Source organism: Simochromis diagramma, unplaced genomic scaffold, assembly GCF_900408965.1.
Source record: "Simochromis diagramma unplaced genomic scaffold, fSimDia1.1 OVJJ01000343.1, whole genome shotgun sequence".
Taxonomy (NCBI): domain Eukaryota; kingdom Metazoa; phylum Chordata; class Actinopteri; order Cichliformes; family Cichlidae; genus Simochromis; species Simochromis diagramma.
The window spans coordinates 11,344,892-11,358,036 of NW_024386831.1; the positions used below are offsets into that span (position 1 = coordinate 11,344,892).

Consider the following 13,145-nt stretch of genomic DNA (forward strand, 5'->3'; position numbering starts at 1 on the left):
GCTACCATCAACAGCCCTTCTGCAAAGATCACCAATTCCCTTTCAGAGTATTTCACAATTTTCTTTCTTCTCACTGAGCCCTTTGTTTACCTCTCTCTTTGTCCTTCAAGCTCAGATTCAACTCAGTGTACTTGTTCCACTATTGTGAGATGTAAATAACCTCAACTGAGCATAAAAAACTGTATATACCAAATAAAAATAGTAATAATAACAGCTCAGTGTAATGATTTTGTACTACTTTGAGCCCATTTATCTCTCCTGGCCAGGTAGTTAAATCCTTGACTTTCACTCCTTGTCTCTGACTGTCCCGGCTTTAGGTGATAATAAGAACTGATCAATAGTTTCAGCCTGTCGCTTCTACTTGATCCTTCTCTGTCCTGATCTGATCAATGTTATCCACTCACTATGAGATATTTCTATGTTAGTCATTGAATTTTAAAAGGCACTTGTCATAATATTTAGGAGTTTAAACATAAATGCATTCAATAACAAAGCAATGTTGGTTATTTTAACATGAAAAAGACATGTAAATACTGAATCATAGCCCTACGTAACATGGTATTAGCACTTAACGTTTAGATAAGTCCTAAAATGTTCACACCATGCTGATCAGCTATCATGCTTCCATTAAAAGTATTGGAAAGATGACACACTTTTTGTTTCTGGAACATTTGCCATTGGATTTTCACATAATAGAAGCCAGTATGTTGTAGTGAAGCTGATTCAAACTATTTGTTAGATGTTGGGCTGAATCTTGTCAGATTGATCAGAACCCACCTCTAAACCCTGCAGCCCAGCACGACTCACCGAAAATCCAAGGTCTTCTCTGTTCATTTTCAGCCAGTTGTGTTTTCTGTCTGAGCCGCTGGCTGCATGAGTCATTACACACAAACACACAAATCAATAGGGTTTCATCCAGTGGTTGTCATATGCCAGACAGCATCCAAGGACAGTATTTCACATAACCACCTACACACAAACTCACAGCTGCACTTTCAAAACTGTTGAGTTGAGCTGCAGCAGTGATCATAACATACAAAAAAGAGATTTGCAAATGTGACTGATGTAACATGTCCTAGAGCCTCCTCTGGTCCCTACACTCTTCATTCTCCTTAATGCTGCCTTGCTAAAATTGCAGTTAATAACAGAGACATGCTGCGTTTTGACCATTCCTCATCTTTGCTCCTCCCTCTTCCTTCTCTTCCTGTCTGTATCCCAGAAGGAGAGACCCCAACCCTTGCTAAACCTCTTCGGCTGCTAGCTAGCATCAGCATGGCAGACAGTCGACAGCCAGAAGACGGTACCCCTCAGTGGGACCCATCAGCGGGGCAGGAGCCTGGTGGCACCCATGGAGCCAATGGCTACTCCTCCTCAGCCTACAGGACCTGCCAGCCTGGCGGGACCCATGTGGCCACAGCCCCCTATTCTGCCAGGGAGAACGGCTTCAACGGGGAACTAACTGGAGCTCACGCTATAACTGCAGGTAATGTAATTTTACCTTTTGTTAAAGGCATCTGCTTGTATTAATTGAAAGGTTTCATTTTCTACAGGCAGGATAAATGATGGCTGTGTCTACTGAGCTAATAGTAGATAGAAAAACGCGTAACAGCCTGCAAAATGTTCCTTAGAACAAATGATGGAAGGTCAGCATATTAAAGTTTTACAATTTTAAAACAGGCTGTCTGAAGACAGCCAGCTCTCACTACATATAGTGATGTCTGTAAGTTATTGTGCTCTAAATCAATACAAATGCATTGTTTTGTTTACAAATGTGGTTAATAAAGTAGAGACCCTAAAGATTCTTGTCTAGGGAAGGGGCAGAATTGCATTTGACAACAGCACGTCGGTACAAATAGGTAAATGTGTTGTGCTGTGCTTTGTGATGTAAATGCTCAGTTAAATCATTAAAACTGAGAGCACAGCTGGCACCCAGCGGAGAGTAATAAACACGATAATAGGAAAACCTTTTTTTTTCCCTGTGTGGATGTAAGCATACTCATGAAGACGAAGTGAGGTCTGCAACACTGTGTGTTGTATTATCTGGTTGGGATCCGCATGTGAAACAGCTAAATTTATTTCAGAGATTGTATTCTTTGTTGAAGAAAGTATTTGGCACAAAGGTTCATCAGAAACACATTTCTGTAGAAGTACTGTAGGTGGTGTCAATCGTGGTGAGTCCAATCAGCAGCTTTATATAGAGTCTGAAGAGTGTGTTTCATTTTGGTTTTTTACTCCAGCGCGTGTGTGAAATTTCGGATTGTATGACTGGGCACATTGGTATGTTTGTGTTTGCACATTGGTATATGTGTATTTGTATCTTTACAGTATTCTTGGGTTTGTATGCTGGATAGCGATGTGTTTGTGTGTGTTTGCGTTCTGTCTCCACTCTAAGCTTTCTAAGTCCTCACTGCAGACACATACTGTTATTAACAATGCTATAATTAACACATAAAGTCTGTCCCCCCCCACCCCCTCCAATCGCCAACCTCACTTACACCCTGGAGACAAGACCAGTAACGTACCAATGGTGTAACCATGGCAACTGCTCCCCTACAATTTAGTTTGCCAGGCCTTTGTTCTTTTCAACTGTAGCTTACCACTGACAAGACCAAAAAGCATGCAATGACAAGACCCCAATTAACCTCCCATCTCCCCATTACTGCGACCTAGCAGTTACTAATTTTTGCTCTGATAATGGTGTTTTTGAGTGGCCGTTTTTATGTCTTCAGTGCCCATCTTTGATATGCTTACTTTGTCCATAAATAGGTGAGCAAGTTGTTCAGTAAACATAATACATGGGCACTTGCCTGTACAGGTCAACTGCTTTTTTTTCTGTGCAAGCTCAAGTACAAACACTAAAACTGAATAGTTGTTATATTAATACACTGTTTTTATAGCTAATAATGTTATTCTGCGGAGCATGCAATGGACCGTATCATCAGTTGTAATTACAAAAGTGTACTTTCGTTCCAGTTTGACATCCTGTGCTTAATTAATCCCTTAAGTCAGTTCACATTTTTACCAATGTCCTTTGAATATATTAAATATAGTTTTCAAAATTAACATGTTAATGCCTGTGAATAAAATGTTTTGCTCCCTGCAGTGTCACGAGAGAATTTCCAGATTTTCGGAAAATATGCGAATCAAATACCTACTGTGATGGAAATAAAATTGTCTGTGACCCTTTCCAGATCTGATTATTTTTTGTCTTTATGACTTGTATACTTCCAGTGTGTGCAGTTTTCATCTGTCACCGAGATTAAATGTATCTCACAGGAGTTTAAGGATTATAATGTGTCAGCTTGACAGACCCGTGCAAATCTGATCCAGTCACATGCAGGATTCAGAGGGAATAATCTGATGGGATATCCTGTTATTTGAGTGAATGAATGATCCATCAAGGTCATAAGATTAATGTGAGGATGTCTCTAAAATATGATGACCAACAAATAGCTCTATTATCAGTGGAATAGTAATGGCTACCATTATTCTTACATAATGGCTAATAATGGTAGCCTGTAGTTACAAATGGACTAAGTCAATTTGTGAAAACGGAAAATATCAAGTAGAATTCCTCTTCTATACCAGCTTTCATAGATGCTGGTCTATAACAATGATAATTAAGAGTATATCAATACTTTTAACACAGTGCATTCTGTTTAAATATGACATTCTCTCCCCAGCTGTGTAACCAAAGCTGTGTTTATCTGCAGAGCATCTTGTCAGCAGACATTAGCATTGCCACAGAACAGAGCAGTCTGGGGGATAAGTGGGGTAGGAAAGGTGGCAGAAGGGCTGATACTGGCACTTGGTGAGCCTTCTCTCGCTGTGAAAAGCTCTTCAGACACAACAAGAACTACCGAAGCATGAAATTGCCCTCTTGACTTTCTTTGAAACAAAGTTAAAAAAGCCAGTCGGCCATTCTACAAGTGGTCAAGAGAAAGAGATGAAGCGAGAGAAAGAGTCAGACTTAATAGAAACAGAAAGAATACAAAGCGTTGTTGAGCTCATTACAGGGGGTGCTTGGCTTACATAAATCAAGGAAGCCTTGGTGTTATGCTAGGGCTATTGCTTTGGCTGATGTCTGTGTCATTTATATCGTTGATGTGAATAACTGGGCATAGTGTCAAGAATCCTGGACAAGATTTTCTGTTGTTAATGTCCATCCATAGCAACAGCCTAAATCAGTATGTTTGGCAGCATCAGAGAGGAGATTATTTTTTTAAATATTTCCACTTTGGGCTGGGCCATATCATACCGTTCACGGTAATACCTGTATAATGTTAGGCAATGATAAGAAAATGAAATATCGCGATAGAATATGGGTAAAACGTGCATGCGCAGTGCCTTTTGTTATCATACGCACATGGCAGAAAAAGCATGGCGGCGACGCAGAATGAGAAGGGCGAAAGCGGTGAAACTTCAGTGGTGCAGAACTGGTTTGGCTTCCGTCCATCAGATACACATTTTTTGGTAGAGCATGCAAGGGGGCCATCGTTATTACAGTTATTACCGAAACGATTTTATGTGGTACACTGCTCTCAAAAATCTGTCAAAAAATGTTTTAGTACGACTTTGCTAAGCTGCGAAGCCGCATCACTTGATGGATTGTCAGAGCATTACGAGTACCGTAGTCAGGAGCCTTGCGGAGTGATACATACTGTGCTTCAACATAATATTACTGCATAGTGTGTGTATAACCTCTTTATGCTAAGGATATGTCGGCCATTTTATGCTGGAAATGCCTTTTGGTTAAACTGTCAGCAAGGAATTTGCATTTGCACTGTTAAATTTTTATATAGCTTTAATGCACATAAAAAACAGCTGCTTGTTTAAGTGAAAATACATTGATGGGGTTTTTTTTTTTTGCACCAATAAAGTTGAGGAGTATTTTGTCTCGTGTCAATTATATCGTCAGTTATATCGTTATCGCAAATTTTCAAATATATATCATGATAAATATTTTTGGCCATATTGCCCTGCCCTATTTCCACTACATGTGTATGTCTGATCTGTATGTGTTGGGTTAAGAAAGCAAAATCTAATTGGTCTAATTGCCGAGGATAATATATTTTGTGAAGGTTTTTGTCTCCGATTACGTAGCTACAAACTGAGCTTGCTTGTGTTCTGGCAGGCAGACCGTGGGGATATGGGGAATGAGGACCCAAAACGCAGACTCTGAGATGCAAACAGTGCTTTTTATTTACAGTGAGAAGCTGTAAACACAATAACTCCCCATTGCTCCCTTGAATCCCGTGTGTGTGCTTCCCTCCGACGTCTGTGCTCGTGCTCCCCGCTGTTGTGTTTCCGCACACCCCGTGCGTGCAGCCTTTCTGGACCACTCTTTCTCCTGGTAGGATAACTCAATGAACCCGCACTGGTGGGAGCTCCAACACTCTCCTAAGTAGCTCCCCCGACGAGCCCTGATCACCAACAGGTGTGTGGTAGGAACTTCAGGTGTGGCCAGTCCTCCTGCCGGGCCACACCCATCAGGCCCGCATGTGGCTGTTCTCCATCCTCCAGTCACACTTGTACACACCCACACACCCACATCCTGCCTCTACATATAATGAGTGGAACACAGAACAACACAGCACAGTGCAGAAAGACACACATCCCCAAATAACAACAACAACACTAATAATAATAATAATAATAATAATAATAATAATAAAAACAATAATAATAATACTAATAACAATAATAATGATAATAACGGTCCATCCTGCTCACGGACCCCCGAGTCCTCCAGAGCCGGGTCCGTGACAGTTAGCTGTTAGCTGTCACTCCTGGCTTACTTAACTATATTACATACTTTAAGGTAATCACCACTATGAAAACAGGGGTTTAATTTAACCTTTGTTTTGAAAGAAATTGTTCAAATATCTGTTCTTTATAGCTACAAACAAAACAATTTGTTCCACTGCGATTTCATTGAGAAAATGAAAATAATTAACATTTATTTTACTTCATCAGATGATTTTAAAAATAGAAATTGCTCAGACTTGCATCATGTGTCAAAAAAAAGGAAATAAGTCATCGTTTCTTTTGATTGGTAGCTTTAGACATGGAGGTTGAAACCGAATGACAGGATGCTCGCATCTGAATTACGTATGGACCCAAGTCAATGGCCCACTGGTCTGTTGCTATGACAACCACTTGCTTTACACATTTTGGGTGCCTGCTGGTATCATGCCAAACATCAGTCCTGCTCTCTCTGTGCCCTCTCTCTGTGTGTGTGTGTGTGTGTGCCTGCCTCTGTGTGGCGCACTGTTTGTGCCTTGCGTCGACTTTGGGGCTTCCAGTCACAGTCTCTGCTCAAAGAGGGAGCATTCAGAGGTTCGGTCGCCTGTCATACAGGTAATGCATGCTTTTCTTTTACAGTGAGAGCAGGTCTGTTTATACGTATCGTGTTACTTTTGTTTAGTGGTGTAGTAAGATAGATTCTGCTGTCACAGCCAGTGACAGACAGGCTGTCATTTTGACATCACTTCATCAGAGAATGCTGAGACAGCCATACAAGGCTAGTTTTCATCAGTGCCAGCTGGCTTTATGGATGTGACAAGGTTGGGTTTTTTTGCATTGCTAATGCTTTGTCATTGTGCATTTGTCTAGATTTGTTTGTGTCACACACACACACACACACACACACACACACACACACACACACACACACACACACACACACACACACACACACACACACACAAAATTCACAATTTCCTAAAAAGTGGTTGTTGTTTTTGACACATAAATTCCATACTGCTCTAGTAGTCAAGTTGACATTTCCATATTTTTTAGTTTTCATTTGAATCTTGCAATTGTGCAATTAAGCTACTTCCCTATTCTGTAATAGTTGCACTATCTTCAGTAGATCCCTATGCTTGCTTCAGAAACTTTGTAAGGACATTTGTAAGTGGCTTACATGAACGTAACTGGAATTTTGTGCCAAGCATTAGTTTGAATAAAATATGTCGTTCTCAGTGTTAAAATCATCTTTGCAATTGTTAATGTGGAAAAAATAAATAAATAAATGACACAAAGGCAGTGTGGTTCTAAACCATTCACAAAAATGTACAGGCTTTTTTTTTAATGCCAGTTTTTAGCTTTAGGGGCTGTTATTTGATGTTACAACCATTGAGCAGGTTTGACGAGGACGCCTCTCTTCTACTTTTTAGTATCAGATGAAAGGATTTTGCCTGGAAGCAGTGAAAAAGGTGGTACACATTTATTGCACTTTGCTATTGAAAATGGGAAATGGCGGCTTCGAGTTGGTGAGTGGGCTGTGTTAAGTGTTCCCGGAAGAAGTGAATGTATGTGGGTTATTGCGTGTGTGTGTGCGTGTGTGTGTGCGTATGTGTGTGCCTGCCAGCTTGTGTGTGTTGATGTGTGGGTGATGCTGGAAAGAAAAAGGTTCTTAAACAGCAACAGTAAAAAAACCATCACAATGCCATCCAGCCATACATAACTGCTGTTACTATAGAAATGATGGTTTTGTTTAAAACTCTGCAGTCCTCTCTGATTCGTACATGCATGCAGGCAGACTGATGAAAGCTTGAATGCAGACTGCTTGACCAGTTTCGTATGGTGCCCTTTTGTGTGTGTCCTGATTTAGGATAACACTATATTAGCGCATGAGTACATAACTGTCACAGACTTACTCCCTTGGTTACAATTGAAAACTGTGTGCACGCTGGCTTTTCCTGTTATACTGTAGTTATTTAACACCTACTGCCTACAAGTGTTAGACGGGCATATTGTGTTGACAGCTTCTTGCTAAATGCTAACACTAGTATTACCATCTAACATTGTTTTTATTTCTTTTCTTTTGAAAGATAAAATGCATTTACTGTATAGCTGGTAAAAAAAAAAAAAAGAATTGCAGAGAGTTTATCTAAATTTGCAATAAACCCAATCTGACATTATAGTATCAGGAACTCATTTTGCTAATGGACCCTAAAGCAAAATTGTTGCTGGGCTTTCTGATATATAAATACCAAACAGTACCAAACTGCCTTGTGCTTCAGCACCTGGCCATGACAAACTCTCCTTGGGTTTGGCCACATTTTTGGAGCTTTTGGATTATTTTTTTAAATTAAATATTTACTGTTTGGTTTCATTGGTGTTCTAATGTTCAAAGTTTTTGATTATTGTTAGTTTCCTGTTGTGATTTTATTGTATTTCCAGTATCTTTATCCTGCCAGGTCTAGTTAATTTTTAGTGTTGGAGTGCGTTGTTATGGGATCTGAATACTGGTTAGGATAATGGATCGCTCTACTGTTGCTTTTCATTCAGCTTTAGTTCCTAGTTTGAGTTTGTTACCTGTGTTTAGCTCCCTCAGTGTTTCCCTATCTCCTTTCGGTCCTCCTGCTGCCAGTTTGTTCATTTATCTTTTATTCTTGTGGCTCGTTTTCCTCTCATGTCCGCTGTTTCACTTTCTGTCTGTTTATTGTGTTGATTAAGTTCTGTTTCCTATTCCCAATTAGTCCTCTGTGTACCTCTCTCTTTGTCATTCTCTTCCTGTTCCTGCTTTTTGTCAGGTTTTTTATATTCTTGGTTTAATCAGTTCCGTATTTGCTTTCATTCTGGACTGTTTTACCAGCTTAGAAATAAAGCTCACTTTTTTTGTGCTGGCCTGCAGGTGGGTCCATCTTTGAACTGCATCTTGAGACAGCACTCTTTCCTGGATAATGAAATGAATTCAGATTGATAGTTAAATTACAAAAAAGTCTGCGCCGACGGAACTGGATTCAGCTCACATTTGATAGATTTTGCGTAAAGATAATTCATTAAAAAAATCAAAAACAATAGTAAACAACTGACAGTATTACACATTGCGATATCATTCTTGTATTTCTATGTAAAAAGCTGTTCCATTCTTTATTCTTTATGTTACTTTTAGGTTTGGCAGTATTTTTATAAATGTTACTGTGTGTTATTGAAAAGTAAAATTTCCTTTGTCGTGATGAAAATAGAGAAAGTATTACAGGTATTTTTTTCATACTTTGTGTCTGCATGGGATGTTGTGTTCCCATGGTGACACTTGCAGCCTTCACTAGCAGACATGGTGTTATGAAGACAATCTCAGCCCCCTCATGCTGCCTTTCGTCTCACATTTTGAGTGACATGAAAGAGCTACTGTAAAGCAAAATGGACAGAGAATTAGTCTGGTTGAAACATGTTTAATAATATTGCATTGACCTTGTATGTCTGTGTCTGGGTAGAGCAAGTGTCAGCCCGGATTGTACAGGAAGTGACAGCAGAGGCAGTGGCAGTACTGAAGGGAGAGCAGGAGACTCAAAGACTGCCATCAGGTGAGCTATAAAAATGCACATATGTTCTTTAATGGTGCTACAGAGCAGTAGCAATTGGAAAACTATAATATGCAGGCCCCTGTTCACATGGGACCTGGCCCTGGGTGCAGAGGACATGTCTCCAGATCCCTAAAAACAGCATTTCAGGAGTCGGAGCACCTAATCCATCTGCTAGACAGCTGAAATTATTCATCTTTAGTCCTATTGTTATACCTGTTTTTTTTTTTAATAAGTGAACAGTGGAGCAATATAGCAGACTGTTACTAACCTGAAAAGACTCGCTAATTGAAGAACGTTAAAAACATGTTGCAGCAAAAGAGAATATGTTGGAGACACAGAAATGTCTGTATTTTCCCTCAGCAACTCTAGTAGTTCTTTATAAACAGTAGACCAGTTGTATATTTTGTTTAATTAGTCTCATAACCTGCACACTTGAAAACCAGGCTTCTGGTTGTCAAACATTTACATGGAACAGTGTACCTGTAGTAACAAGAGTAGCTCATACCTCCATCCTTTAATTAGTCACTTTCAACTCCCACGTTGCCTAGCCTGTTTCTTACTGTCTGACCCCCGTCTTTGGCAACAGAATCAAGCAGGGAACAGCCACGTATATAATACCCATAACAGGAGTAAAATGTGCATAAGCATAGTGTAATGTGCCTCTGTATATGTACAGAAAGGATATATGATCTGTGCAGTTTATAACTGTGATTTAAAAAAAAAAAAAAAAAGACTAAATTGTTTCTAATTACTGCTGCAGTGAAAACTGCAGTGAAAACAGTGAGCAACTGACACTGAAACTAAAAATAACAGGGAATATGCACTCACTGGTATTAACTGATGATTTAAGCAATGGTTGGACAGCAATCCTGTTTGGCTGCCAGATGTGGTACCGATTGGATGGCCAGAGTTCATATTTAGCAGTGCCTTTCTTTTTCTGCTATTTAAACAGAAAAATACAAAGCTATTGCTTATTCACAGCACTTTTTTTACAGGGTTCTGCACCTGTACTCCATGTTTTACTCTTTTTTTTTTTTTTTTTTGCTTGTAAAAATGCATGTGAAAATGGAAATTAGCAGTTTTCAGCCTTGCAATACCTTGCTATACATATATATGCTTTGTATACATGCTAGGCATGTTACCTTGCAAGAAGTGTTTTCTGCTAGTGGAAAGTATCCTTTATAATATGTGATTTATTTTTTTTAATAACTTCAGTCTTTTATCTCTGTCACACTTTCTAGTTGAAGACACCACCAATTTGCCTCCCTCGCCTCCCCCCTCACCTGCTGCAGAGCACTTTGGACCTCTAGAACAAGGTAGGCCAAGAATATAAATACATACTCGGTATGTCTCTTAAAGAGAGAGACTTCTTCTTTTGACTGTGGCTTCTGATGCTTTATGACCACCAAGACTTGGGTCTTGGTGTATGCTTGCGCTGGAAGTGCCCCACCTCTCAGGACACGCCCTGCCTAAAGGGCATGAACCACACGTTGATAAACGTTCAGAAAATCTACTTAAGCTGCTATAAGCAGAAACATCTTCTCCTTTTTTCCTGTCATCCATTTCTTTTGGAATACTGCATATGTGTCATCATTGTATGCCTGAAACAGATAAAATGAATATCTTCATTATCATCCCCATTTATCCTGACAAAGACGCAATAACATGCATGAACACTCCACCTCTACTAAGTGCACTCTTTTTGTCATCCTTTCCATCCATTTCCTTTTCTAACCTCTTCATTTCACTGTCTTCTACACACTAATATGACAGCCAATTTAGGTAACCCTCTGATTTCTTGTTGTTTGTGATTTTACTTGAGTTATGTCTTCAGTTTTGCCTGTCTAATCATTGTGTTGCGTTTTTTGGTCATTGTACCCTGTGTCTTTGGCTGTGGCTATAGGTGACAGAGATCTAGCTCTGTTTATACAAATTATACATTTAAGGACTAAGAAAGCTGCAGCAAGGTGTAGAAAAGCCAATAAATTGGGTATTAAAAAAGCCCCTCCCAATGTAGAAATGCAATCTAGTTACATAATTTAGTATAGCTTGCCTCTTGAGAATGGAAGATGATGAATGCCGTTTGCACACATAAAATACTTTATATTTAATTTACATTTTCTGAATCACACAGTGTAGATTTATCCTGTGATTTTGAACATCCCAGTTAGAGCTGTGATAAAGTTTGATTATTTATGTTTGATCTAATTTTTTAAGCAGTGACTGGGCTATAAAACTAAAACTAAAAGAAATAAGGTTAGGGGCTGCAAAGCCTTGTGACATGTGTTGTTATGTGTTGTGTGCTCATGACAAACAGCTGTAAAGCTGTTGGGATGTAGGTTCCTTACTGTAGGTGGAGTGTTTTACAGGACTGAGTAGTTTGTATTAGTGTTGAGGTTTGTTCTCACTGTGGCTTTTAAAACCCCCACAAAACATTACAGGTTTGTTAGCGACTTCTGCTGTATTAGTGCTATAACTGTTGTAGCTGTTTATTTTTAATGTTGTATGTATTTTATTTTTTTGGTTGAATCATTCGTATGTGAAGCAGATATCTTTCACAAATGATACAATATGCCCGTTTTGTTGCTCTCAAAGAATGGCTGGCCCCCAAAGCTTTGTTATCTTGAGTTGCTTGTCACTGTCTGTTTGTCATTGTCCTCTGTGTGTTACGTCTCTCTTGCTCTCAAACAAGTTTTCTCTTCTTCTTCTTTGGCATTCCCCTCTCTGCTGACTCTTTCTGTTTCTTTTGTCGGTTTCTCTTCAAGCTTTATCTCTCTTTTCACTGCAAAAAATGTCCATCTTAAATAGTCAGGCAAAAATTGTTTTGAACTTGCTGGTTACTTAGCATTTCGTAAAAGTTAAAGGACCATAGCTGGGCGCATATTTGTTCTGCTTTCAGTTCTGTTCAGTCTAGTATCAGTAGTAGCTAAATCAATAAGGATACAATAAATGCAGAATATATTTTCCTGGTCATATCTATAAAGTTTAATTCTGCCGTTTGACCAGTCTCAAAAAGTTACATGTGCAAAGTGACTGCTGTTCAGTTGAACTGGCTGATGAAATAATAAAGTCAAGACCAAATGAAAAAGTTTGGACCAAAGCTCCTTATAGGAAAAAAAAAATCTTATATTGCATGTTAAGTCACTTTTAAGATGGTCATTCTTTGGTGGGTTTTTTTCCAGTTTTTTGCTTTCTTCTCCCTTTTCCTTTATCTTTTTTTCTCCATCCTTTTCACTCTCTCTTTCAGTCTGCGTGTCCAGATTTCCCTGCAGTTCTTCTCCTTGTGTCTGTCTTGTTTGTAGATGTAGGGGATGAGGAGGAGGCGGGCCCTCTCCGCCGCTTCCAAAATTCTCGTGAGAGGTGCAAGTTCCTCGCCCCCTCCATCTCAGTTTCCGTGCCCGAGGACGACCCCTACCACTCCGAAGAGGAGTACTATGAGCACCCATTGTTCAGCCCAGAGTGGACGCACTCGGGCTCTCGCCCCACAGGGCAAGCCGTGGCCTTTAGACAGATTGAAGGTGAACCACGCATGGTTCCTCTTTGCCATCCCCCCTCCCTCCATCTCCTTTCTCTTTTTTTCCTCTGCTCTCTTGTGATTTGACTCCCTTCCCCCATTCCTCTCTCCTTTCGTCTTTCCGTCTCTCCGTCCGTCAGCTCGTCTCTTCGTCTGTCTTTGTGTGCGTTTGTGTGTCCTTGTGTTGGTTATTCAATCAAAACAGCATATTAATTTAACAGCCATATTTCTCTTCTGTTTTAAATTTCTTTTACCCAAGCCCATTGCTATCCGTGTTTGCCATGCTGTTAACTCTAACACATAGTAGTGACGGTTCA

The 13,145-nt window shown here is 39.7% G+C and overlaps 1 protein-coding gene across 1 annotated transcript in view; it reads left to right on the plus strand.

The window, feature by feature from the left end:
* Positions 1-13,145, plus strand: part of map2 (microtubule-associated protein 2) — a 100,820-nt gene that overhangs the window by 62,436 nt on the left and 25,239 nt on the right. Inside the window, exons 5-8 of the mRNA XM_040028405.1 lie at positions 1,220-1,483; positions 9,225-9,314; positions 10,556-10,630; positions 12,617-12,832. Of these exons, the coding sequence (XP_039884339.1) occupies positions 1,273-1,483; positions 9,225-9,314; positions 10,556-10,630; positions 12,617-12,832 (592 nt within the window). The 5' untranslated portion in view covers positions 1,220-1,272. The remainder of the gene's footprint in view (positions 1-1,219; positions 1,484-9,224; positions 9,315-10,555; positions 10,631-12,616; positions 12,833-13,145) is intronic.